Source organism: Acanthopagrus latus, chromosome 22 (genome assembly GCF_904848185.1).
Source record: "Acanthopagrus latus isolate v.2019 chromosome 22, fAcaLat1.1, whole genome shotgun sequence".
In the NCBI taxonomy this organism is placed as follows: domain Eukaryota; kingdom Metazoa; phylum Chordata; class Actinopteri; order Spariformes; family Sparidae; genus Acanthopagrus; species Acanthopagrus latus.
The window spans coordinates 17,644,911-17,670,651 of NC_051060.1; the positions used below are offsets into that span (position 1 = coordinate 17,644,911).

At 41.5% G+C, this 25,741-nt stretch overlaps 2 protein-coding genes across 2 annotated transcripts; one reads left to right on the plus strand and one right to left on the minus strand.

The window, feature by feature from the left end:
• Window positions 1-10,099, minus strand: blk (BLK proto-oncogene, Src family tyrosine kinase). Its single transcript, XM_037087331.1, has 14 exons — window positions 9,985-10,099; window positions 8,348-8,437; window positions 8,067-8,157; window positions 7,927-7,957; window positions 7,459-7,552; window positions 7,249-7,347; window positions 7,028-7,131; window positions 6,019-6,168; window positions 5,409-5,561; window positions 5,133-5,312; window positions 3,429-3,505; window positions 2,505-2,655; window positions 955-1,086; window positions 1-813 (listed from the first exon to the last, which is right to left on the minus strand). The coding sequence occupies exons 3-14, from the start codon at window positions 8,154-8,156 to the stop codon at window positions 611-613; spliced, it is 1,464 nt and encodes a 487-aa protein (XP_036943226.1). The 5' UTR covers window position 8,157; window positions 8,348-8,437; window positions 9,985-10,099; the 3' UTR covers window positions 1-610.
• Window positions 10,100-17,881: 7,782 nt separating this feature from the next.
• Window positions 17,882-20,175, plus strand: LOC119013025 (serine-rich adhesin for platelets-like). The gene is made up of 2 exons (XM_037087330.1): window positions 17,882-19,022; window positions 19,128-20,175. The coding sequence occupies exons 1-2, from the start codon at window positions 18,019-18,021 to the stop codon at window positions 20,029-20,031; spliced, it is 1,908 nt and encodes a 635-aa protein (XP_036943225.1). The 5' UTR covers window positions 17,882-18,018; the 3' UTR covers window positions 20,032-20,175.
• The last annotated feature ends 5,566 nt before the right edge of the window (window positions 20,176-25,741 follow it).

Genomic DNA, 25,741 nt, shown 5'->3' on the forward strand with positions numbered 1-25,741 from the left:
TAATGCAAATATTTTTATTTAGAAAAGCAATATGTATGCAAGTATAGATTCTCTTTTTTTTTCTAAAAAAAAAAAAGCCCTTTGCGTTTTTTATGAGTCCACTGAATGACTGAAGGAATTATTATTTTTTTAAAAGTGCAAAGTATTGTGCATTGTAATCTCAGGCTGCTTGTTTCTGTACCATGCAAATGTTCAATCTGTCATTTTTACCTGTGCCGACTCTCACTGGTCCAGAGCCCTTTTTACATCATGCATGTATTGTATTGGTTTTTCCATAGTCCTTTCAACCGTCATAGATCAGTCTTGATTGTGTGTCCTCGTACTCCGTGGCTGTACGGTCAGTATGATAAAACTTATAAAACTGATAAAAAGTTCTGAACATCACGTTAACATCTTTTTCGGGCGTCTCTTAGCTGCTGGAGAGAGAACAAGCCATAAATAGCTTTTACATTCACTCAGTATAATGTAGGTGTAAAACAAATGTGTCCATTTGAAAAAAAAGTTCAAAGGGAAAATGTTCAGTTGGTCCTCGATCCATTCAAGTCTTGCATCTCTCCGGCAGACATTTTGTCGTCTCTAGGTTGAAAAACAGTTCCCTTTTTTTCTGCAATCACGGCTGCATCTCATATTGTCCCTCCGTGGCGATAAAGAAGTCGTTAAGAGTGTTTTGCAGAAATTCAAACGTTGGCCGGTCATCAGGCCTCTGCCTCCAGCACATCATCATGATGTCATAGAGTTCCACAGGGCAGCCGTCCGGACATGGCATCCTGTACGACCTGTCCAGGCACCTGATCACTTCTGGGTTGGTCATCCCTGATTATGCAGAAGAAAATACAGCCACTGTGAGTATAATGATTTATCTATTTTTTTTCAATCATTGTTTTTGCTGCAAAGTGACAGTACAGCATTTGCTTATATCATAAAATGTCATTTAAGTACATGTTTCTCTCATACCTGGGTAGGGTATCCTTCCATAGGTGACTATCTCCGTGAGGAGGATCCCAAACGACCATACATCCGATTTGATGCTGAATGTGCCAAAATTGATGGCCTCTGGAGCCGTCCATTTGATGGGAAATTTGGCACCTAATTATCAGAAAGATGGTGAGAAAAGCCACAGGAAATGAAGTTCATCTGGCTGTGTGTGAACATCTGGGCGTGTCAGTGTGTGTGTGTGTGTGTGTGTGTGTGTGTGTGTGTGTGTGTGTCTATTCTTAAGTGGAGATGATAGCGATTTTATCATGCCATTTATACTTGTGCTTTTCTTTCTTTTTTTTTCTTTTTTTTACTGGAATTTTGCACCAATGTGATTTATTTGTAGGATATTAAATTCACCGGATTAGCGGGAAACAGACATTCATCCATCCATCGTCACTGTATATACAAAATGGTTTCTCAACTGACTTGCTCTGAAGATAAGTATATCACAGTATGATGTGTGACCTGTGTGGAGGTATGTGGAAACACACACAGAGGCAGCACTGATCTCAGTGCCTATTACACAGTTACATTTTGTGATTTAGCTGATCTTAAAGCTGCACAGACAATATACAAAGCACAAAATAATGATATGTTTGAAATTAAGAGAGGGCCAATATGAACTTAGGGGAAATAGGTATTTTTTTAAAAACAATAACAAGAATATGGATGAGAAGTTCTTTGCATGCAAAGCGCAGCATGTTGCCAACACTGGTTGGGACAAAGTGCATCTAACTGTGAGGATTGGAATGATGCATTCAATGCCACCAGTGAGTTCATGTTATCAGTGTTGTTTCTGGTAATTCGGGGTTTTAGCAACCTGGTGAGAGTTTATATGATAACGTCAAAAACAACACATGGTGGATGGTTTGTAGGCTGATTGCAGTGTTTTTAGACTATTATTCCAGGAAGGCTAGAGAAGTGTCTGAAACAGCATAAAAGTATTTCACCTCCACGCCCCATTCTATCTCTTTCACTTTGTCAGCACTGACAACGAAACTAACATGCTTTTAAGTTTATATTTGGGGGGCTGCACTGCTGATAAATATCCATTTCTCCTTTTTAGTTTGAATGAGCAACGTAAGTATGTTCCCAGGGTTCTATGTTCCTATAGTTATAATCTCCAAGCGTCCAAAAATCCGAGGGTCGTACACATTCCGAGGGCATGTACTTCAATTTCCCAGGGCCTTATATTCCTACAACCCTATGTTTCAAGGATCAAATTTCCCCCAGTTTAGAAACAGACATTAACAGACATTCCAATTGTTTTGGGATCAAATAACCTTAACCTTTGAGCTGGGGAACACAGGACCTGGGAACATACAGGTGACTCCATTTGAACTGACTTATTATAAGTCAGTTTTGATAAAACCTTCTGCCAAATGGACGCAGTGTCATTTGGACACTCATGTTGTCTGTTCAAAATGTAGATGGGTGGAAAGTCCATCGGGGCACTTGAGCGCAAGAGTATTTCTAAAGCCCTGTCATTTATCATTCAGTGTGGGGAAACATTGCACATACTGCACCTTCTTGAGCCGTGTACTCTGACTCGATGATCCTTGCCAGGCCAAAGTCTGCTATCTTGCAGTGCAGGGTGTCACTGACCAAAATGTTGGCTGCACGCACGTCTCGGTGGATGTAGTTCTTCCTCTCGATGTACGCCATGCCTTCAGCTACCTGCCACATGGGAACGAAACAAGGGAGTTATCAGATCAAACGTCGCTGTTAATTCAATAATTTATCCAAAGAGGTCAGACAGCCCGCTGACGGAACAATGAATCCAAAGAGTAAAAACTGTGTGTGGTGTGTGTCTGTTTGCTCTGGTCAATGTTTACGGCAGCCTCCGTTTTGCATATGCAATTGTGCAGTATGTGTGTATACTCCAGTTTATGTGTGTGTGTGTGCCAACTCTCAGGCAGTAAAAATGCTTTTTTTGGAGGGGCAAAAGAGTTCTGGGGGAGCTCACTGCGGATGGAAAATAGCATGACTTCCTGTCCGGATGTTAATAATTGACGTAGGGCGAGGCTTTCAAGCCAGACGAGCAAAAGCCCCACCACAGAAACCACACAGCTACTGCTGACAGTTTCCATGTGTACTCACATCATGGCTGGTGTCAAAGCACATACTACAACAGACGCTCAGAGCCTCACTGTAAAGCAGTTTGTGTGTATAAATAGACTTTGAGGTCAGGGAGAAAGCTTGTTTTCATTTTTGTCAAAGGGATGCACAATTCATTGGATTAAATGTCAACGTCATATTAGAACGAACGTTCAAAGTAACAAGCATTACGGAAGTGACAAACACAGTCATCTGTATTTGATTGATATTCAGAGATAAAGCTTTCATTATTTTACTGAGGTGTTGAAGATGAAAATGTCACGCATAAGTCATGAACCTTCACAGAGATCATGTTGTTGAAAACACTGCGATAAGGATTCAAAGTTTCCAACCTGTGCTGACATGTCTATCAGCTTATTCAGCTTCAGCTTCTTTCCTTCGTCTGTTTTCAGAAAGTCCAGAAGACACCCTGCGAACGAGAACAGGAGAACTCTATCACCATGAGTAGTGACGGATAACATTTTAACAGGCGTATTGTTGTTTCGTGGAAACTTCCTACAACTTGTTACGCAGAAAGACGTACGAAGCATTCTTTTGCTGAGTACACTCATTGCTTTTAAGGCTCTGGCATTTAAACACCATATTGCAAATATGACCAAATCTCCTGCTCATTTAATATCAATATACACCTCAGTTAGGTGCTTTTGATAGCCGTCTACAAGCTTTCTGAAGGGCTGCTGGCATAACATTTTTTAACCACTTGTCTTGACAGCATCAGTGAAGGAAGGCCATTCCAAAATCTCAATTCTAGCCTGATAAAGCCTCTCCTTTACCACCTTTGATGTGTGTTTTGAGAATATTGTTCTATTGGATCACCCAACTGCACCCAAGACCAGGTTTTCCTGATGAGATAAGTTTTTCCTTTGTCATTATTCCATTTACTTTCTTTAGAGCAGCAGATCCACTGGCAGCACACCAGCCCTATAGTGTGAGTTTTCCTCCAAAAGGCTTTTTGTCCACATGATGAGCAGCAACCTTCAGTTGAACTTTAAGGTGCCGCGTCTGGAGCGAGGGCTCACGCTGATGCAAACCACACGTGACTGTGGACACTGTCACCTGTCCTGACCAATATTCTCTCAGCAGCAGGAGAGTTTGCGTTTCCTTCCTGATCATGGCAGTGACTGTCCCATGTACTGTATATGTACAAAAACTTGTTTGCACAGTGACTCTTGGGGCCTCTAACTGCTTTGAAATGGCTCCAAGTGACTTTCCGGATATGTTCAAATCAATAATGTGACCTTTCAGATCAATGCTGAGCTCTTTAGACTTTCCCAATGGGAATCATTAATACTCAGAGGAAGTTAAGAGGCCATGCAACACAGAAAAAATGAGAGCTGTAGTAATCATTGGAACTCAAGACTGCCATGGCGTACATTTGCTTTACAAGTGTATGTAAATGTTTGGCCGCAACTGCATATATACTTGTGAGTAGACCTACAGTATTATCAGCCCGGGTGATCATGGGATCAGAGTTGAGCTTTTTTTCTATAGATCAAATCAGTCTGTTGGGGGTTTCTTGCACATAAAATAGATAATTTTGTGCCGTGCAGTCTGCAGAGTAACTCATAACTTGTGTTACTGAATAAATGTGGTGAAGTAAAAAGTAGATCACCTGCCTCCAGAATGTAGTCAAGTGGAAGTGTTAAGTAGCAGAAAATGGAAAAGTTAATAAACAGGAAATAGTTTGTTTGCCCACATTTTTGAATTGCTTTGGAATCAATGAATAAATCCGATGGAAAATTAATGTAACCGTTTTGATAATCGTTAGATAATTTGATAGTCATTTTCCAAGCAAAGACGCCAAAGATTGTTGGTTTGTAGCCTCTCAAATTTGAGGACATTTTTCTCTTTTTCATATCACTGTAAATTCAATTATCATTTATATTGAACTGCTGGTTCAATATAAACACAACACAATATAATCACTTTTCTGTATCGGTCATGAAAACATTAATTAGTTGCAGCTCTGTTTGTAGCACAAATTATCATCCCTCAATGACGAGACCAGCCATCAAAAGTCTTCCTCTCTGTCTTACCATTGACCATGAACTCAGTGACAATGAGAATGGGCTCCTTGGTGACCACAGCGTGGAGGCGCACCAATCGCTCGTGCTGCAGCTGCTTCATCAGGTTGGCCTCCGCGAGAAACGCCTCGGGCTCCATCGTTCCCTCCTTCAAGGTCTTGATGGCGACCTTCTGGGTGTTCTTGTAGAAACCTGCAGCAGGAATTAAAACAAGGTGCTTAATTCATTGTTATCTCCCGTGCTGAGTTGTTGAACGTGCCACTGACGGGGTTGAATTGCTTCTCTCACCCATCCACACTTCTCCAAACTGGCCGGCCCCCAGTTTCTTCACCATCTTCAGGGTCTCTCTGGGAATCTCCCATTCATCCTGGGCCCAAGGCTGCTGGGGTGCCTTTGGCTTACAGGGGGCATACAGACGCTGACACAAACCGTCTGACGTACCTGGGGTTAGGGTTAGGGTTATCATGGCAATCAACAATCATTTTTTCCTACTTTATTTTCTGTCGTGCTAAATTTAGTTGCCGAAACGGCACAGGTCTGATGAACTCTTGTTTCCTTCAATAATTCTCAAGACGCTCCTCTGTGTGCTGTGCGTTGGCAGCCATTCTAGCGATTTGGCCTTGTTATCTTGTGGTTTAGTCACAGGAGTGGAAAGACTATCACTCCTCTCAAACAGGAAGTACAAAACGCTTCACAAGGGTCTAACTTCCCCCTTCAATTCAAAGTCAGAGCAGGCGGCGTTAAACTCACAGCAGTGAACCCAATCTGAATCCAAATCAACTCGTGGTTTATTTTTGGTTAGGAAACATTTCAAGACCTAAATACAGACCCTGTTAAATGATGAAGCTCTCAAATACGACTTTGAAGATCTTTCAAACGTGTTGTGTTTATTACTTACGACTGTAGTATTTAACCAGCTCCTGTAGAGTTGCGAATGTGTTGGAGGGGGAGATGTAGAAGCCACCTTTGTCCAGACAACGGATCTTGTAGTGTTTTACCACATCTCCTTGTTCCGGGACATGATCTCTGACGGACAGTGAGTAGGAACCTGAGCGGGAGAAGATATAGATGACAAAGTTGCATGTAAAAAGTGGACTTCTTTGCATTTCTATTGAGGGTGGAGCCCCAACTCTACAATAAATTGTTGTCAGTTTTGATTTCCGCAAACCACGGATGTGTTTAAATTTGTACGTATCTGGACAATAATTGCTCGATTCACATCAAAACACATTCAGATTAAATGGGTATGAGGTGACTTTCATGTCAGGAGGCAGAGGGGATGTCGGCGTGATAGCAACGTGAGATGGCTGCCGAGCAAGAGACTAATGTTCCTTTTTTTTTTTTTTTTTTTTTGAAATACCGTCATTTGATAGTGTAGCTGTAGCGAGGCAGGAAACTCGATGAGAGAGTGAGCTGACATGCAGCACGGTGGCTACAAGTCAGATTTTGAACCCGGGCAGCTTCGGTGAGGACCCAGCGTTTGTGCATGAGGCACACACGCTTTACCAACTGAGCTACTAGGGCGCCCCGAGACAAACGCTTGAGACAGACTTTCATACGTTTGAAAGCGCAAGAACGTTGGATATTTTTAATACGACATCAGTGCATTTTCAGATCTGTGTTAGCGGCCATGAAACCCAATATGTATCTCACAAGGGGAATTCGCAGCCGTGTCTAAACCCCAACCATAACCAGGTAAATAGAGTAAAGGTGCAGTGCTGTCACAACTTAAGAACTGACAATTGAGCATAAAGAAGCATAAAGTTGCCGCATAAACACAGTTTCAACATGTCCATGGTGTGCAAAAGACATTGCCAACATTTATTCAGGGGGTCGGGTAGGAATGGGCTCCCCTTAGATGTAATGGCACTATGCAAAAGTCACAAAAAAAAGAGACTGATGGTCACCTGGTGAGGTCTCGCTCTCTCGGACCAGAAAGGCACCCGGTTTATTTCCAGGAGCTAAAAGCAGTCGTTCAGTCTCTCTCCTACTCAAGTCCTTGTAAAACCACCTGCAGAGGAGAAACCCACGAGATATAATTCATGCAATCTTTTAAAAAAAAAAAAAAAAAGATTGCTGAATTGTGTCGGTTGCGTTGTTTGATAATATGCATAAAATAGTATCTTACTTTTCCACCTCCAGGGTATCTGCCCTGGCTACATAATTACACGGTATGAAGCCCTCCTGTCCAGTCAGCAGCGATTTAGCTACCCACCACTCCCCATTTCTGCAAACAGACAAGCACGGCGCACCATTTATATTCCTTCAAGTGAGAAGTATAGTCTTGTTATTGCGCTTCAGCTGAATAGATCATCTGGAGACTAGGGGGGCTACTTACTCCTGTAAGACCTTGAGCCTGTCCCCCTTTTTGAAAGGCAGATCATTGTCGTTGGTAGCTTTAAAGTCATGAAGTGCCACAAACAGGATGTCGTCTAGGAACAAGTAGAGCAAAGAGTTATTTTAAAAGCAAATACAAACAGAGTTAAATAGTTTTTTTTCCCGCTACGCTGAACGTTAAAGCTAATATAGTGTAGGAATCATACAGTTTTTCAAGAACGGCATTACGAAAGCCGCTCTCCTCAAAGGAAGGGGGATTTCTGTCGTTTTCATACTGTCCGTCACTGTCTTTAGTTAATGATCTCATCTTGTCCCCAGAAGAGAACAGAGGAAATCCAACTGAGATTTCAATCACTAAATGTGGCCTTCTGTCACTAATGTATTTTCACTCAGCAGAAGTTGCCTGCATAGACACAGGCCTGTTATTTTTAGGAGAAATCTTGCTACATGTGCTGTGGTCAGTGATTACCGTTATCTGTATAGGTGTTTCCACTTCGTGCCTGAGGAAACAGAGACATTTATTATTATAAAATGTGCAACAACACACTTTTTTTTTTTTAAGTTAGTATAGATTAATTTTGCATTTAGTTAGATCTTTAGTCTACTCACTATGTGGTTTGACGAGAGATGAGAGTTGTTCTTTCCTTTGTGGCGTGTGTCATCTTTTACTTCTTTCTGACCACTGCAACTGCAGCCCATCCTGCATGGAAAATGGAAATCCTCTTGAGTAACACTGCATCCTACTAACACGATTTTAACAGTGGAAATGGCTCAGGACACACTGCAGTACGCCGCGCAGTTAATTTTACATTATCAAATCCGACCACCCGTGCTTAGTTCCTGCTCAGAGCCTCAGATAGTTACAGCAAGTTTATTTTCTGCGCTCTTACCTGATAAAGCAGATGAGCTTCACTGAAGTGTGTGTTAGTCTCCACTCCTCCCACTGCAGGGCCCGCCAGTCTGTGAGTTCATGCCCGGTGCTGAGAAAAATGAATTAAACTTGCTAAAAAGCTTTGCTCAATCATCAGTGGAGTCCCTTTTTTTGGTTACGAGCAAGCAAACAAACAATGCACTGCTTCTGATAAAGAGGAAGTGGAAAATGTGCTCTCATCTTTATATGGCGTCATTTGCATTTACTATTTAAGACGCAGCTATATTGAGTTAAAAATCTGGTAAAAAATGAAGTGCTGAAAATAGCTAAAAAGAAGCAGAAATTCGCAGTGCACACTTGTGTCAGTGTCAGCGCTCTTCAGTTATGACGCCCTCATGAATACTGAATCTGAATCTGTTTGAAGAGACAGTTTAGGGTGTAACTTAAGAATAATTGTAACTCTCACAGCTGAACGGATTAATGTTTATCGCGGAAGTTGAAGTTCATGGGTGTAAATGCAAATCATAATGTCAACACAGTCACAATGTCCTACACAACCCAAACCTCAGGGTGTATGAGGCATGGACTCAGTGGTGGAATTAACTGATTACATTTACCCATGAACTGTACTTGAGAACAATTTAGTTTATTTAGTATTTCCATTTTCGGCTACTTTATTCTTCCCTTCCAATACGTTTTGTTGGCAAATGTTGTAATTTTTAATCACTCTACTTTTTTGATAACTGTAGTTACTAGTTTGCAGGTTTCGTGATGCATCAGAGCCACAGTAGTGTGTTTTTCAATCAGCTGATTTTATTGGCCATCAGATAAAAAACACAGATTCTGAAAAATGCTGAATAAATACATTCAGGTTGATATATGTAAAGACTTTCACACTAGTACTCTTCGTAAGGGTGACTTTAGCTTTTACAAAAGTAACATATTTTAACACATCTTTTTTTTTTTAAATCAAATGCTTTTTTTGGTACTTTTTACAACACTATCTGTCACACATTATTTGTAACGTGTTTTGCAACAAAAATATTGCAAAAAATATATATATGTACGTATTTTAAGTTATTTCAAACTCACTTTCAGCCTGTCTGACAGCAACTGATGTAAGTGTATTTAGATATGTTTCACTGCAACTGTGGCGGTAACATTTTTGGTGGGTGTCATACAGCACAGCACAGTCAAACTTTCTTTAATCATAATTTGTATTCAAATGCAGCTTCATAAGCTCAGTTGTACATCCCGTATCTGTTTTAATGCAGAGAAAATGATTATTTAAAGCAAAATTGGCTTTTTATTCACTGACTTTTTGTAACCTCACCTTTTCAGTATTACATCAGTATCATACAGAACTCATTATGTATCGCTTAAGGAAATTTTAAATGATTGAATGTATTTTCATGTGTGATGTCATGTTACCGGATCTGTGTCTTACTTTATGTAAATGGATGTTTTGGTCACCGAATAATTGCTGTAAATATTCTGTTACGATCATCATAAACTATGGGCCTTTACGGCATGTCAACAAACTGTTACCTCGCTCGGCTTACTGCTTTTAAAACATTTCAATATGATTTACCATCATAATAACAACACCTCTGTTAGCAGTCTGTGGTGTGAGACAAACATACAGCAGATAAATACCTTGCTCTTGTCCCCCAGCTTGTGCCCTCAAAGGTCCTCTAGAAGCAAAATGTCTTCAGTTTCCTTATTGAAAGCCAACTGTGCGTCAGTGTGTCACTGTCACTCGCTCATTTTCTCACTGGTCTCTCTCTCTCTCTCTCTCTCTCTCTCTCTCTGGTCTCTCTCTCTCACAGAGAAGACCAGTGCCTCCCCTGGGGGGAACCACATTGAGTTTACTGTAAATAGATAACAGTTTCTCTATTTATTTTTTTTCTGGTGAATCTCTCTGTTGCTTCTGTGTCTTGCAAAACCACACCAAGACCACCTCACCTGCTGGCTAAACTTTAGTTCAGTTGAATTAAATGTGTCAGTCTTTAATCACAACCGAGGTCAGCTTGATCAGCCAAACAGCGTTTTCTTTTACGGACGGCTGTACTTCAGCATGTGTGGAAGGACAGTCCATCATGTGTGTTAATATTTAACGGTAAATTACTCTTTAAATTGCAAATGTCTTCGCCTATCAGATGGCATCTGCAGTGGAAAAGCAGCAGTACTGTGCAGTATGTGTGATAAATGTTTAGTATAGGTGTGGTGGAGTGCTGGGTGCTCACTTGCACAAGAGAGAGTGTGGTTTCCATGACATATTTCTCAGTTCCTCTGGCGGTTTAAGCCCCTCTCAGTCGCGTCAACAGTTTATCTGCGCAGCTCGGCAAACCCTGGTACATGTTTAGAATAAACACTACAGATTGCTGCTACCAGATAGACCGGTGAAAATCCTCTGATTGAGAAAACGCTGTTGAACCATTTGCACACATGGCTCGAGAGCTGGAGCATGTCTCTCATACGCCTGTGCAAAGTCAAAGGTCAGATTGAATCTTAAGAAAATCTTCAAATAGTAAACTGTTTCATGTACCTTTAATGTCTACGAAATCCTTCTTGTTCTCCGTAAAATATATTTACAGTGCATTTTTTTGCAAAAGGATGCTGCCTTTACTTCTGTATCCTTCTCTGCCCGCAACAGTCCTTCATTTCCTGATGACCGGAAACAGGATAACAGTATAAATAGGACTGTATGTCACGCATTCTGTTTTGATCCTATACCAAGTAATACAGCAACGGGAGTCGCCAAAATTGACATGGATGGCCTACTGCTCTTAATCAAAAACAAAGATGTGCGTAGCGTGGCATCATGGGATTTGTCATCTTCATGGTTAAAACAACCACCACTGCTGATGAAAATCTATGTGGCATGACTCAGGCAGAAATGTTGACCAATGAGCTAATGCATTACAGTCTCGCTTAGTCTCTGACAAACTTCCTCGTTCTCTGTCTCTTTCCTGGAAGTTATGGTGACTGGCCTCCTAATGAAACGCGCCATTACCTTAAATTAGAATAAGGGTTCCTCTAAGTTTGACACTGTTGGGAACATTGAGGATGACGTAAATATAAAGTACACAAGTCATTTCTAGACATTCTAATGCAGAAATGTTACATATGTCTTTAAGAAAAGCTGGTGTACTATCATATAGAGACATTATTTGGTGAAGGTGTACATTTTTTTTGAGCACCAAATTATTGTTCCTAAGGCTTATTCACATCTTTCTGGACCTGTTTCTTGCTACATGCAGATGGTTGGGTTGCAAAGGGCGCCTGAAGCCATCAGGGTTCAGTGCAAACAGTGCAGTGTAGTGAAGACATGGCCTTGCTTATTTTGTTCATCATATTTTGAGGGGAAAGGGATTTTTGAAATGTGTTTATTTAACTTTTTTTTTTTTTTTTTTTTGTTCCTTGACAAATGTGTTCCTAATATTTAAAGTAGACATGTAAAGGGAAAATCCAGGATCTGTGTCTTTTATGCACATTTAACAAGTCAGTGATAACGTGGATTCTGTGGGTCCTGTACGTTTTCTGGAGTTTCCATTTTCTGTGGGTGGCTTCTCTTTTTTCCGTAGGTTCAAATTGCTGGGGTCAGTTTGAGATGTCGGAAGCGTAAGAAAGTACAAACTGTTCATAAAGTGAGACAGATTATATGGTTTAGGCATGATGGCTCTTATAAAGTTTATTACACAATTATTTTGATATTTTTGATACACTGCTGATTGGAAATGTAGTCACAGTCCATGTGCAAATTGTTTCCTGTTACTTGCAGATTGTCTGCTTGTTGGCGTCCCCCCTGTTTTGACACTAGAGGGCGTAGAAAGTCATGTTTTAAACTGTGACTCTCCTACAGTTTGTCCATTTAATACCAAGCTTTTTCCTAAACACATGCCATTTCTATTAATACCCAACCCTTACATTGACCTGCTGTATAGAAGTGATGAAAGGGTTAAACTTTGGGGATTTCTCTTGCGTAATACTTGCATATCTATATTGCTAGTGCAGGAGGACGGCGTGCGGATGTGAATGCAGATGCAAAGTCTGTCACATTAGGCTGGGGGGGATGATGATGATGTTGTGAGGCTGATGTGCGGTCAATCTATCAAAGTATAACAATGCATTGGTTTTTCACACCATGCGGCAGAGTTAACCAGGTCTTTCCTATTCTCACCACACAATGCGCTGGAGAGGGAATTCACCCCTCTTCTTCAGCGATGGGAACAATAAACACAAAACAATGTGTCCTTGAGTTATCTAGCAGCAATTATGACCCTTTTGTTTCTGGTTTGCAGTGCTAAGTCACTGCAAGATTAGGATTATTATTATTAGGAATCAAAGAACCAATGTGAGGAAGATATCATTCAGAGAATGTTGTAACCTGTAAGTGCGGGGGAACAATAAATCTTACGGCACCGGAAGTGTTTGTTTCCTATGGGGGGGTTTTATACAACACGCAACGCGGGGATATTACTCTCTGGGCAACACTTCACAGGTTTTTGTTTGGACCACCTGTGCTGTGTGTGGGGACTGTGCTGTGCTGTAGTTCTCTGAAGGAACAACCTCTCTCCACTGTACACACACACACACACACACACACACACACACACACATATATAGAGGCTGCAGGTGCACAGTGAGTGTTATTGAGTGCGTCCTGGTTACTAACTGCTGTTTCTCTTTATACTCCCCTTCTTCTGGTTTTCCATCAGCCCTTGTTTTCTTCCCAGGGCCTTGGCGGATGCTTGTGTACAGCTCTGTTGGGGTCCCCAGACATTGCATCCTGCCTGCAGAAGGGTCATAAGTGGCCCCACAGGATAACCTGAACAACGGTGGGAAAGGCCGGGAGCGTGGGTCCCCTTTGCTAATGCGCTCCTGGCCACCTCTGCGCCAAAAGCGCACATGCTGCCAATGAGCGCTTTCAATTCCCTTTATCAATGTGAGTGTGCACTGCATGTGGCAAAAAAAAAAAAAAAAAAAAAAAAAAAAGCCTCTGCACATGGGCTGAAGAGCATGCTCTGGATTTTTGTGTGTGAGTGTGTGTAGCCAAACAGGACATTCATTACACAAAAACATATATTAGAGATGGAACTGTAAGTGCTCATTCAGCATTGTTCCAAAGCTTTGTTTTATTCAGACAAAACGCATGTATCAACACACAGGCACACGCTTTCCTCAATTTTGATCCCCCTCCACATCACAAGAGGCCCCTCTTAGACTTCCTGTCTGTGTGGGAACTCTTTTCTATCCTCTGTCACACATGGAGTGAGAGAAGGTCTCGCTCCTGCATTCGCCTTTTGAAAGACAAAGTGATTGTCAATAAACAAGGAACAATTGAACTCTCTCGTGCATTCAACAGGCACTCCTGCTTTACCTCCGGAATACCGGGATGTGCATGAGTTTCAGGAGAGCTTCACTTTCCCTCCGCTTGACAGCAGACGCGAAGTCCACGAGTGAAACTGTATTGTAGTTTTCTTTTTGGGGTTAACTGTAACGGTAGCATTTTCTGCATATTTAAATGCATTTTAGTGCATGTATAGTAAGATGCTAGCCTTTATACTCTTAATTGGCTTAATGTTCAGCTTTTTATATCCATCATTGTTTAAAGAAAGTGTAACTTAAGTATAAAAAAACCTGTATTTTGTTTGCAGTTAAAGGGCACCTGTCCTGTCAGACTCTTTGTTTAAAAGACTGCAGGAATGTAGGTGGGAGCAGGTCAGTGCAGCTGTTCCAGAGGCAAGTAGCTCTGAGGTAAACATGGCTGCGGGAAAGCCCCTTATTATTGTGCTCCGGATGACGTTCCTCACTCTTCCAGTGTTTACCGTGGAAATAGCTCTGTGCCCGCGAGCAGGTGCTTCCTCAGAAACTCGTCGCTTTTCCAGAAGATTTGAGGACTGAATTCATCTCGATCAAACAAAAGCGCAGCAATAAAATGGAATAAGGAATGCTTAATATCAGGTAGAGGGATAGTATCATTGTATTTCAATTAGAAACTAAAGTGTTTATCATCGTATACTTCAAAACAGGTTTGTGTGTCTTATTAAGTACAATTTTAACAATTGCCCCTTGAGGAGCAATGCCACGTTAGACTAAAAGCAGATCCCATGACTGTGGTCAGCCAGTATATTTGAAAATAATAATTTAGCATATATAAGTATAGAAAAAGTGAGATCACCCCAAATATCAAAAGAAAAAAAAACTTTAAAAAATAATGTAATTAAGGTTCTGATGCTTGATTTAACAAAAAATATCACTGACATCGCTTTAAAAATGGTTGATTCTGAAAATGGCTCCACTCACCTTGAACCTTGAACCACCTTGAGTTCTAATTAGCCAGAGTTGTTAATTGAAAACACCTGAGCAGGTGTGCCAACCTTAAAAAACACACTAGTCAGTATGTATCTTATGCCACTAGGGGTCTCTCGATCAAAAGACACAAGTAATATGGGATCATGGGAGTCGTCTTCATTGTTAAACAGCCTCCATTGCCAATGAAAAATCTATCTAGCCGGCTCAGGAAGAAATGCCATGAGCAAGGATTTAAAGTTCATTATTTTTTTGTTTTGTCCATTGACATCCTCACTCTCTGAATCCTCTGAATCTCTCAGAAGGTATAGCACCAGGCGAACAGTACACAACTGGAAAAAAAAAAAAAAAAAAAAAAAAGAAGATTCTTCAAGGTGTATTCCTCTCTTGGCACAGTGGAGCAGTAGAAACCCTGAGAAGCTGAAGAAAAAGCCCATACAAGTTACTAGCTGGTTCAGGCTGTCAAGCTAGCACGTTAGCATACAGATACAACCAGCAGCTATGGAGCAACATCCCACTGGAGCTTCTGGAAGAGGATGAATGTAAGTCCAATAGTCAGTCTATCTTATTGATTTTTTCCCCACTCTAAAATGTCGGTGTGACAGCAAGTATACCTCCCAGAGTTCTCCATAGCTGTTGCATGCAGGAAGCACATGCGAGCAAAAAGGACTTCAGAGGCAGCGCGCCATGTTCTCGTCTCATAAGAAAGCTGGAGGAGAGTGGCCCCTGGCCCTCACTGTGGTGTTATGCAGTCAATCAGAGTGACACCAATTATGTATGTCACATGACCACAAGAGACTGCAAATGGAAAACTCTGAGAGCGGCACATCCATCAGCTTTGTCTAATGGGGCTCACAGAAGAAGGGGAATGAATGAAGTCTCAATAGACAATCTCACGCACTTGTTCACCATATCTCCCCTTAAAAAGTTGATTACATTTATGGGATATCTATTACATGTGTTTTCAGTAGTCTTGGACAACTAAGTAAATTGTTCAGACTACTTGTAGTCGCTTTTGCACTGATGGATTTGCATGAAATGTTATTACAGCCCTGCCGAAAAATAACCCATCAAAACACACACTTCAGTTTGATTTTCATTACTGTTGGCTGGACAAAGTCTCTCCGGGTGATGCTGTGAATCTGCATCAGTAGTGTGTCATCTCTGTAGCAGGCTGATAATTTGCATTTTAAAAGATCTTTTTAAAGGTTTATACCAGAATCAATACTGCCAAAAATCCTTAAGTACATAAGTCTATGCACTGATCCGATATTGCATACATTTACAAAAAAAACACACCTACATGCTACTTAGCAGTGTTTTAATGCACAACTAGCCAAGATCCTTAAAAGGAAAGTGACTTATATATCTATCAATCATCCATTTGATTTTTGTTTTGAATTTCAACATTATGTCTTACAAACAAATAACACAAATAATGACTTTAAATCATTTAATTTCAGAGATAATAAGTACAGTACATTCAGCAAAGGTAGCTCTGTAACACAGAGAGGGATGTAATTTCTTACTGATAAACACTGTTGAATCGTCTAAAACACAGAGGAATAGGAGAGTCTGTCATGATGCATAAAACCTTGACATTACTTGTTCTACTTTCCAAAGTTCACCTGTTTTTAGGAATCAGTTAAAGCATTAATTCAGTTTATCTAATGGAATTGCACAGATGCTCACACTGATGTTAACCACCACCCTGTTTATTCAGTACTGCCATGAACAGGACTGTATCTGCACAATATTAAGTTAAACATTAAAAATTAATATTATCTGCATTTTCTGGCTCTCCAGAAAAATACAATAACTAGAAAAATATATATTGTAGTATTTTAGTCTTTTACTTTGAAACCAAGACTCTCAAAAGAATACCTGATTAGATAAAATACATTCAGTCTTACTTAATCCTGCAAAAAATGTAATAGCATATGTGACATTTTCAATTAATGTAACAGTCATATCTATTAATATACCATAAAACATAGTCTATAATTAGTGTCATGTTCTGACTGAGGCTCAGGGTTGCAGTAAGTAGAATGTTATACTCTCAATACTTATAGTGCAAGGAAATAAGTATCTGTTAGATTTGCGTACAAAGTTTGCAAACCACCTACTAACAGTATATACATTCAAGTTTTCAAGATTCCCTTATCATAGAACTGTATGATCAGCAGTTGTGCATTTGTTTATTCTGAAAAAGGTGCTTGCATTTCTTTTGTGCGTGTTAGAAATGAGAACAATCCAGATCAATTCTTTTCTTCAAGTTCTAGTTAGGTCTCCTGCGGCAGACCTGACTTTAACCACTTAACAATATCATTAGCTGTCTTCTTCTTATCTTCAGCTCCTCATCTACCTGCGGTTCCCCTGAGCCTTTCAAAAGTCACATAGTCAACTTGTGATGAAATCTTTTTCAAAGTATTTGACTAAGGCCTTGTAACTTCTTGGCTGTTTGTTTCAGGCTCAGAATCTTCAACATCAGCATAAGCACCTTCCTCAGATTCTGCACTCATTTTGATCAAAGTATCTATTGGGATTAATGTCTTCTCCGGAGGTGCTCCTCTAGCTGCCTCTTGTTTATCCGTCTTGCTTGGAACAAAATCTTTGTCAGTTTCATCCTCTGGTTCATCTGAATCTTCCTCTGCCTCGTCTTCACCATCAGCTGATTCTCCCTGGTTTCCACTGCAGTCTTCATTGCCTGTCTCAGTTTCTTCCTCCTCCTTATTGGACACTTCGACATTGTCTTCATCATTATCATGGCTTCCATTTGGGATGCTAATGCATTTGCTTTTTGTTACAGTCTGTTCATTATTATCTTCACAGTCCACTGGTTCTTTTTCTTCCTCTTCTTCATCCTCATCGTTGTCTGGCTTCAGCACCACCACATCATCAGGCCCTTCTGTTTCATTGTGCCTCGCAGTTAAAACATCTTCCTCATTATCTTCAGCGTCACTTTCTTTGCACGTTTCTCTGTCTTTGTCAGGATTAGATTCACAGACAACCTCTTCGCCTGCTCCTTCGGCAAGTTGCTGTATGTTTTCTTCTGCAGAATCATCTTCTGAATTTTCATCAGATTCTTCCCTTTCAGTGATCTCATTTCCTGTCACTTCAGGCTCTTCAGATTCTCCTTCTGCTGTTTCTTCAATCTCATCTCCTGTGCAGTCTTCACCTGTTGCACTTGCACTTTCATTTTCAGCAGATTCCTCCCCATCATTTTCAGCCTCTGATTCTTGATTATGATCCTCATCTTCACCTTGTGCATCTTCTTTGACAAAATCCTCAGCAGCACTGCTTTCTTCAGCTCTTTCAGGTGATTCTGTCTCTGATGCCACGTCATCATGTTCAGTCTCCTTTTCATCAGTAGCCATGTTTCCCTCTTCTGCATTTTCATCTTCTGCTGCACTTTCATCGACAGTCTCTTTCTCAGGCTTTGTTTCTGAAAGCTCTTCTCCAGATTCATCATCATTTGTAACCTTAGATGAATCCTCTTCTTCTGCACTCTCATTTACATCTGTTGTTGCATTATTTGCTGATTCATTTTCACCAGTGGCTGATTCATCACTCTCTTCGTTTGATTCATTTTCAGTCACAGCTTTGGAGCTTTCTTCTCTTGTAGATTCAAGTAGCTCGAGTACTTCTCCATCTGTAGTTTCTTCCATCTCCTCTTCGTTTGATTCATTACCAGCTTCAGTGGTTTCCTCTTCACATGAATTTTCTTTTTCTGTGGCGGAGGCTACCTCAACAGTATCTTCCTTGGTGACATCATCATCCGTGGGAACAGCCTCTTCGGATGGCTCTTTTGACAGTTTGTCAGCTTTGGCTGTGTTATCATTGTCCTCTGTGGTTTCATCGTCATTTGTGGTGGTATCCATGCCTTCTGCAGAATCATCTTCACTGCTAGCTGCCGTGTCCTCCACATCTTCACTTGCATCCACAGCCTCCTCTTTGTCAGATTCATGTTCAGTGGTGTCCGCCACATCTTCTGACACATCTTCTTCTTCAGCCGCTGTGGCTTCAGCTGCTTTTTCCTTCATTTCATCTTCACTTGTGCCAGCAATTTCCTTTTCTTCAATGATCTCATCTTCAGTTGTGCCCTTTTCATCTGATTCAGACTCATCTGCACCGGTTGCTTCCACAGCTGCATCTTTGTCAGATTCATCTTCAGTTTTTCCCACATCACTTTCATCTTCAGCTGTCATTGCTTTATCATTTATCATATCTGCAGTGTCATCTTCATCATCTGTTGCAACGGTCTGCTCTCCATCTTCAACCATCCCTGCTTCAACAGCCTCATCCTTCTCTGATTCATCTTCAGTCATGGCTGGCACATCAGACTCTTCTGCAGTATTTTCATCCTCAACTCTGGTGGCTTCTGCAGCCTCTTCGTTTGATTCATCCTCACTTACAGCATCTGTCTCTTTTTCTGCAGCAGTCTCATCTTCCGTTGTTGGTGCTTCAGCTGGCTCATTTGACAGTTCATCACCAGTGGCATTATTCTCCTCTGCAGTCTCATCATTGGTGGTGGCATCTTCTGCTGAATCTTCATCACTAGTTGCAGCAGTCTCTTCTTCATTGTCAGCCATTGCTGCTTCCACAGCTTCTTCTTTGTCAGATTCATTTTCAGCTGTGGCTGCCTCAGCAGTCTCTTCATCTGCAGTTTCATCTTCAGCAGCCTCCTCCTTTGGTTCATCTTCACTATTGCTCTCTTTCTCTGCAGCCATCTCATCTTCAGTTTCTGCTTTTTCAGCCGGATCTTTTGATGATTCATCAGCTGCGTTGTTGTCATCTGCAGACTCAAGCTTTTCTTCATCGTTGCTTGTCCCTTCTTCCACAGCCTCATCAGATTCATGTTCACTTGTGGCTGCCATAGTGGTCTCTTCTGCATCTTCATCCTCAGCAGTCTCTTCCTTAAGTTCATCCTCACTTGTAGCAGCGATCTCATTTTCTACGACAAGCTCATCTTCAGTTGTTGCGTCTTCAGCTGGTTCCTTTGACAGTTCATTGCCAGTAGCATCATTTTCTCCTGCACTGTCTTCTTCATCTTGGGTGGCATTTAAGCTATCTGCAGAATCATCACCACTGGTGGCAGCAGTCTCTTCCATATCTTCAGCTGCCCCTTCTACCACAACCTCCTCTTCCTCATCCTGTTCAGATTCATGTTCAGTCATGTCTGCCACATTTTCTGATGTGTTTTCATCTTCAGCTGGTGTGGCTTCAGCAGCTTCTTCTTTCAATTCATCTTCACCTGTGACAGCACTCTCTTCTTCGCCATCAATCTCATCTTCAGTTTCTGCCTTTCCAGCTGTTTCTTTTGACGATTCATCAACTGTGGTTGTGCCTTCATTGTCATCTGCAGACTCATCTGCAGTGGTGGCCTGAATCTCTTCTTCCACAGCTTCCTCATTCTCAGATTCATTTTCAGTTGTGTCTGCCACAGCAGTCTCTTCCTTTCCTTCATCTTCACTTGTGACAGCAATCTCATTTTCTAACGTCATCTCATCTTCAGGTGCTGTTTCCTCAGCTGGTTCCTTAGATGATTCATCAGCTGTGATTGTGCCATCGCTCTCATCTGCACTGGTGGCAGCAATCTCCTCATCATCATTGACCGCCCCTTCTTCCACAGCCTCTTCTTTGTCAGATTCACATTCACTTTTGGCTGCCATAGTGGTCTCTACTGTTGCATTTTCATCTTCAGCCGGGTTGGCTTCAGAAGCCTCTTCCGTCATTTCATCTTCACTGGTAGCATCAATCTCTTCATCATCAAATGTCTCTGCTTCCACAGCATCTTCCTTGCCTAATTCATGCTCAGTTAAGTCTGCAACAGATGTCTCTTCTGCTGCAATTTCATCTTCAGCAGTCTCATCATTTGATTCATCTTCTACAGCCATCTCATCGTCTGGTTCTTTTGATGATTCATCAGCTGTTATTATATCATCGCTCTCATCTGCAGACTCATATGCACTAGTTGCGGCAATGTCCTCATCATCAATTGTTCCTTCTTCCACAGCCTCTTCTTTGTCAGATTCATGTTCACTTGTAGCTGCCATAGTTGTCTCTTCTGCTGCGTTTTCATCTTCGGCTGTCATGACCTCGGCAGCCTCTTCCTTCAGCTCATCTTCACTGGTAGCAGCAATCTCGTCTTCTTCATCAACTGTCTCTGCTTCCACAGCTTCTACTTTGTCAGATTCATGTTCACTTGTAGCTGCCATAGTTGTCTCTTCTGCTGCGTTTTCATCTTCGGCTGTGGTGGCTTTAGAAGCTTCAAGTTCATCTTCAGTTGTTGCAAACTCAGTTGGTTCCTTCGATTCATCAAGTGTGGCTGTGCCATCCTCATCTATAGAGTCATCTGCCTCGGTGGCAGGAATCTCCTCTTCATTTTCTGCTTCCACAGACTCATCTTGGTCAGCTTCATCATCATTTGTAGCTGCCACATCACGCTCTTCATCTGCATTGTTATCTTCCGCTATGGTGGCTTCAGCAGTGTCTTCCTTTAACTCATCCTCACTTGTGACAGAAATCTCTCTTTCTGCGACAATCTCATCATCAGTTTCTGCTTCTTCTGCTGGTTCCTCTGACAATTCCTCATCTGTTGCTTTCTCTTCTGCTGTTGCCACTTCCACAGCCTCCTCTTCCTCGGGCTGGTCATCTGTTGATTCAACCAAAGCAGTCTCTTCTGCTGCATTGTCCTCCTCATCTCTGGTGGATTCAGCACCCTCCTCCTCTAATATATCTCCAGTTATGTCTGCTTCTGTCTCTTCCTCTTCAACTCCACCTATGTCTACCTTTTCATCCTCTGTTTTAGTTATTTCCTCTGTATCATGAAGACACATAGTTGTGTCCTTGTCTTTGGCTTTATTGTCTTCAGACACGTCCTCCAGACACACATAATTTGCTTCCTCTTCATCTGCTGCCGCTGCAGTCAGGTCATTTTCAGACTCACAGTGTACTGCATCACATTTCACTTCTCTTAAAGCATTGACAAGGACATTTTCAACAAGTGTTTCTGCTGCATTTGTTTCAGTATCATTTTCAGAGTGAGATGCCTGTATTTTGCCAGCATCAGCGTTCTTCATCTCTAGAATCCTCTTTAGGTCAAAGTGCATGACAACAGGTGCAGTATTCCTAACTTCTGCATGAAGTGGCGGCCTAGATGTCAATCTTTTCTTAGCACATGTTTCACATGGACAGTATTCATCATCATTTTCACTGCGCTGGTCACTGTAGGATGTGCCTGTGGCTGAATCATCACTTTTGTCTGCCTGGGGCTCAACTGATTGCTTAAGCATAATCTTCAGCCTCCTTCTTCTCTCTTCCGTTTGTGTTGTTGAAGTACGAGACATGGCCTCTTTGGGGGGTCTAGGTAGGCCTGCTCGACTTTGAATTTTCCTTCGTTCTCTGTCTATACTTTTTTGGATTCTTTGGTGGACCTCACTTTTAAGTTCATTTATCATCATGTCAAGCTGCTCATTATCATCTAAGTTCCATCGGACTTTGAACTCATTCATTGCATTGATATAATGCGTCATGAATTGCTTTTCTATTTTGGTTAATAAGGTTAAGACCCAAACCGGGTCAGGATCTTGAGAAATCCTTTTGACTAACTGAGATCCCTGAACGTAGGGGGGACTCTCAGAACTGGAGGTTTCTTGACATTCTGTTTCAACTTCCTCTGGAAGTTTTTGCCCATTGCTGTCATTTTCTGAGCTCTTTTGTGAGGAGGGTGGGGTTTCAGGTAGCTCTCTTGGACTATCATTGCTTCTTATTGTCTCATCTGTTGCTGGACCATCTTCTTTTTCTGCATTCACTCCTTCTACCTTTTCACATGTCCACTGAGCATCAGCTTCTGCTTCATCTTCACAGACTTCTTGTACTTTCATTAATGTATCTGCTCCGGTATGTGGTTGAGATGCATCACCATTCACACCATCGCTGCTCTTCCCAGAGCCTGTGGAGCCACTGTTGACATCCACACCAGAGGATGACGTACGATTGAATTCATCATCCACATCGTTCTTGCATGCATGTTCTTTTTCCGTAGGAACAGAAAGCCAAAGAGACTGCAGTATATTCATTAGCTCTTTGTATCTTTCATCCTTTTCATTTGCATTTTTAGGATTATTGTCGATTAATTGCAACTTCACGAGGCAATCCAGAAGGCCTCTGGCTGAAGTGCTCAGTTTACGTCCATATACTGGAGAAATTTCTGGCAGACTGTTACATCTGTCAAGCTTAGGATTTAAAAGTACCTTCATCACCTGTATGGACGAGTCAAATATTTTTGAGGAATCATGTCTATCAGTATTATTTTCATTTGGTGCCTCTGTGCTTGTTTGGCAGTCATTGTTACTGTTCATTGCAACTCCTTCATTCTGGTTTTTGGTATTCTCATCTTCGTTTTCATTAACCTCCATTATATTAACTTCTTCTGTTTTTTGTCCATTTTTTTGTCCACAATTTTCATCAAACTCCTCCATGTCACACGCATCACCGTCTGCTTGAATCGTTTTTAGCCATTCATTCACAACCTCAGTAGGGGACGCATTTGGTAAGCTGGATGGGACCAACTCAAAATCATCAGCACTTGTGTTCTTCTGGCTGCGTTTGCTGCTTTTGTCACTGTTGTTATCAGTGACGCTCCTACGATTGTCTGTCACTTCCAGTGTACCATTTGTTCTCCTCTTAGACCCGATGGATTTTGATTCTCCGTCGGCTGGAGTCTCACACGGCTCTTTAACAAAATCTGAACTGGACAGAGTTTGTGACATATCACTCTCGGTGGACTCTGTGTGACAAATCCCTCTATGTTTATTTTCTTTTAGCTGTTGTGCATTCTGACAGGATTCTGACACAGTAGAATTGGCAACAGACCTTGGTTTGGGAATAACTTTAGAATTTGCATTTTTTGTGCTTGGCCTGCTTGACTTGGTTGTCTTGGAGTGAAAACTCCTCTTATCAACTGTATCTTCTGGTTTCTCTTCCTCTTGTAAGCTGGATGTGGGATTACTCCTGTCTTCAAGATTCACAACTTTCTCTGCATTATTTGGAGAGTTACTGGCTTTCTCCTTGGTAGGAACATCAAGGGTTGCGGACAACTCTTTATTTTCTACATCTGTTAAAATATCAAGTGCTTTGGCTTTCCGAGATTTCACAGACAGATTTGACTTGACAGACAAAGAACTTTGTGGTCGTGTTTCGCTTTTCTTTTCTTTACCCTCAGATGTTGTTGACTTCTTTGAACGTGCTGAAACTTTACTCTTCGATGACATGTTGGTAGGTGCTCTGTCTTCACTTTCCTCAACTGTCACTGCAGGGACTTCTGACCTGCCTGATATTTCGGATCGTCTGGATTTTGCTGACACGGGGCTAAGTGTTCTCTCCCCCTCTTCGTGAGTATTTTCATCAGCAGGAACACCCGATATTTTTGATTTCTTTGAGCTCACTGACATTTTTGACTTGGCTGACATGGCACTCAGGGCTCTCTCAGATTTTTCCTCAACATTTTCTTCATTACGCTCAGTCCTTTCACTTGGAGCAATTCCAGATATGTTGGACTTCATGGTTCTCGAGGAAACATTTGATTTCAAAGACAAAACACTTGGAGTCCTCTCTGTTTGATCTACCTCTTCAGTTTCAGCTGCTTGATCGCAGACTTTTGATTTCCTTGACCTCAGAGACTTATCTGACTTTAATGATTTAATTGACATGGTACTTTGTGGTCTCTCTTCAGTTTCGTCACCATCAATCACATCTTCTTCAGCAGCTTCTTCATTTTGAGGACCACGAGAAGCCTTTGATTTTGTAGAAACTGATGTTACATTTGACCTTACTGATTTAGCAGACATGGAGCTCATTGCTCTCTTCTCAGTGTCGTCTTCAGTGTTTTTGTCAGTAATGTCTTCTTCAGCAGGAAACTCAGAGGCTTTTGATTTCTTTGATACTGCTGAAACATGTGACTTTCTTGACTTTGTTGATTTGATGGAGGTACTGCTTGGTGCTCGCTCTGGAGTCTCCTCATGATTTTCTTCCCCTGGAGCATTAGAGGCTCTTGACTTAGCTGAAATTTTTGACTGTGTTGATTTGTCAGTTATGGCTGATTTAGCTGACAGGGTGCTTGGTGATCTCTCTTCAGCATCTGCGTCTGCATTCTCCTCACCATCATTGCCACCAGATTTAGTAGATCTAGCTGATTTAGTGGACATGGTACTTGGTGCTCTCTCTTCACTTTTGTCATGTTCTGTATTACATTCCTCTGCTGGAGCAGCTGAGATGTTTGACTTGCTTGATTTCACAGACATGGCCGAATGTGTGGATTTGGCTGACATTGCACTCTGTGCTCTCTCTTGAGATTCTTCTACATCTTTCCCATCCTCACAAATGGCAGTAGTTTCACCCTGACAAACTTCAAATGTGTCTGATTTTGTAGACTTTGCTGAAGCATGTGACTTTGCTGATTTAGTTGAAAAGACGCTTGGTGCTCTTCCTGTTTTTTCATGTTCAGCCACATCATCAGTGGTAACACCAGAGGCTTTTGACTTACGAGATTGTTCAGAAACATGAGACTGAGCAGATTTGACTGATATGCAGCTTGCGGCTCGTTCTTCAGTTTGATCGCTGCCTTTTTCTTGACTGGGGCTCTCAAAACCCTCTTCAGCTGGAACATCAGAACATTTTGACCTTTTTGATCGAGCAGAAGTATTTGACTTGACTGAATGAGCTGACATTGAGCTCACCCTCCCTTCATTCTCTGCCTCAGCAGTTTCAGTATTGTGTTCAGAGGGGCTGGCAGAAGCTTTTGATTTAACAGATCTTTGAGAAATATTTGACTTTGCTGATTTGACTGACATGTTGCTTGATGCTCTTTCCACATGATCAGCATTTTCTTCCCCTGGTGCAGCCGAGACTTCTGATTTATTTGATTTTGCTGATGACTTTTCAGACACTGCACTATCTGCTCTGTCTTCAGCATCAGTATCAGGATGAATATTAGAAACATTTGATTTCATAGATACTGCAGAGGCATGTGACTTTGGACTGGCCCTGCTTTCCTCGACTGGAACATCAGCTGAACATTTTGACCTACTCGATCTCG

Bases quoted from the DNA above. Each gene is read 5' to 3' on its own strand.
- blk (XM_037087331.1), bottom strand. From the start codon at position 8,156: ATGGGCTGCAGTTGCAGTGGTCAGAAAGAAGTAAAAGATGACACACGC. The intron at 5,562-6,018 runs GTAAGTAATAAA...CCCTAACCCCAG, and splicing joins GCTGGTTAAATACTACAGTC to GTACGTCAGACGGTTTGTGT. The intron at 5,313-5,408 runs GTGAGAGAAGCA...TTCCTGCTGCAG, and splicing joins GTTTGGAGAAGTGTGGATGG to GTTTCTACAAGAACACCCAG.
- LOC119013025 (XM_037087330.1), top strand. From the start codon at position 18,019: ATGTTTCCCTCTTCTGCATTTTCATCTTCTGCTGCACTTTCATCGACA. The intron at 19,023-19,127 runs TTCTGCAGCCTC...CTCATTTGACAG, and splicing joins TCATCCTCAACTCTGGTGGC to TTCATCACCAGTGGCATTAT.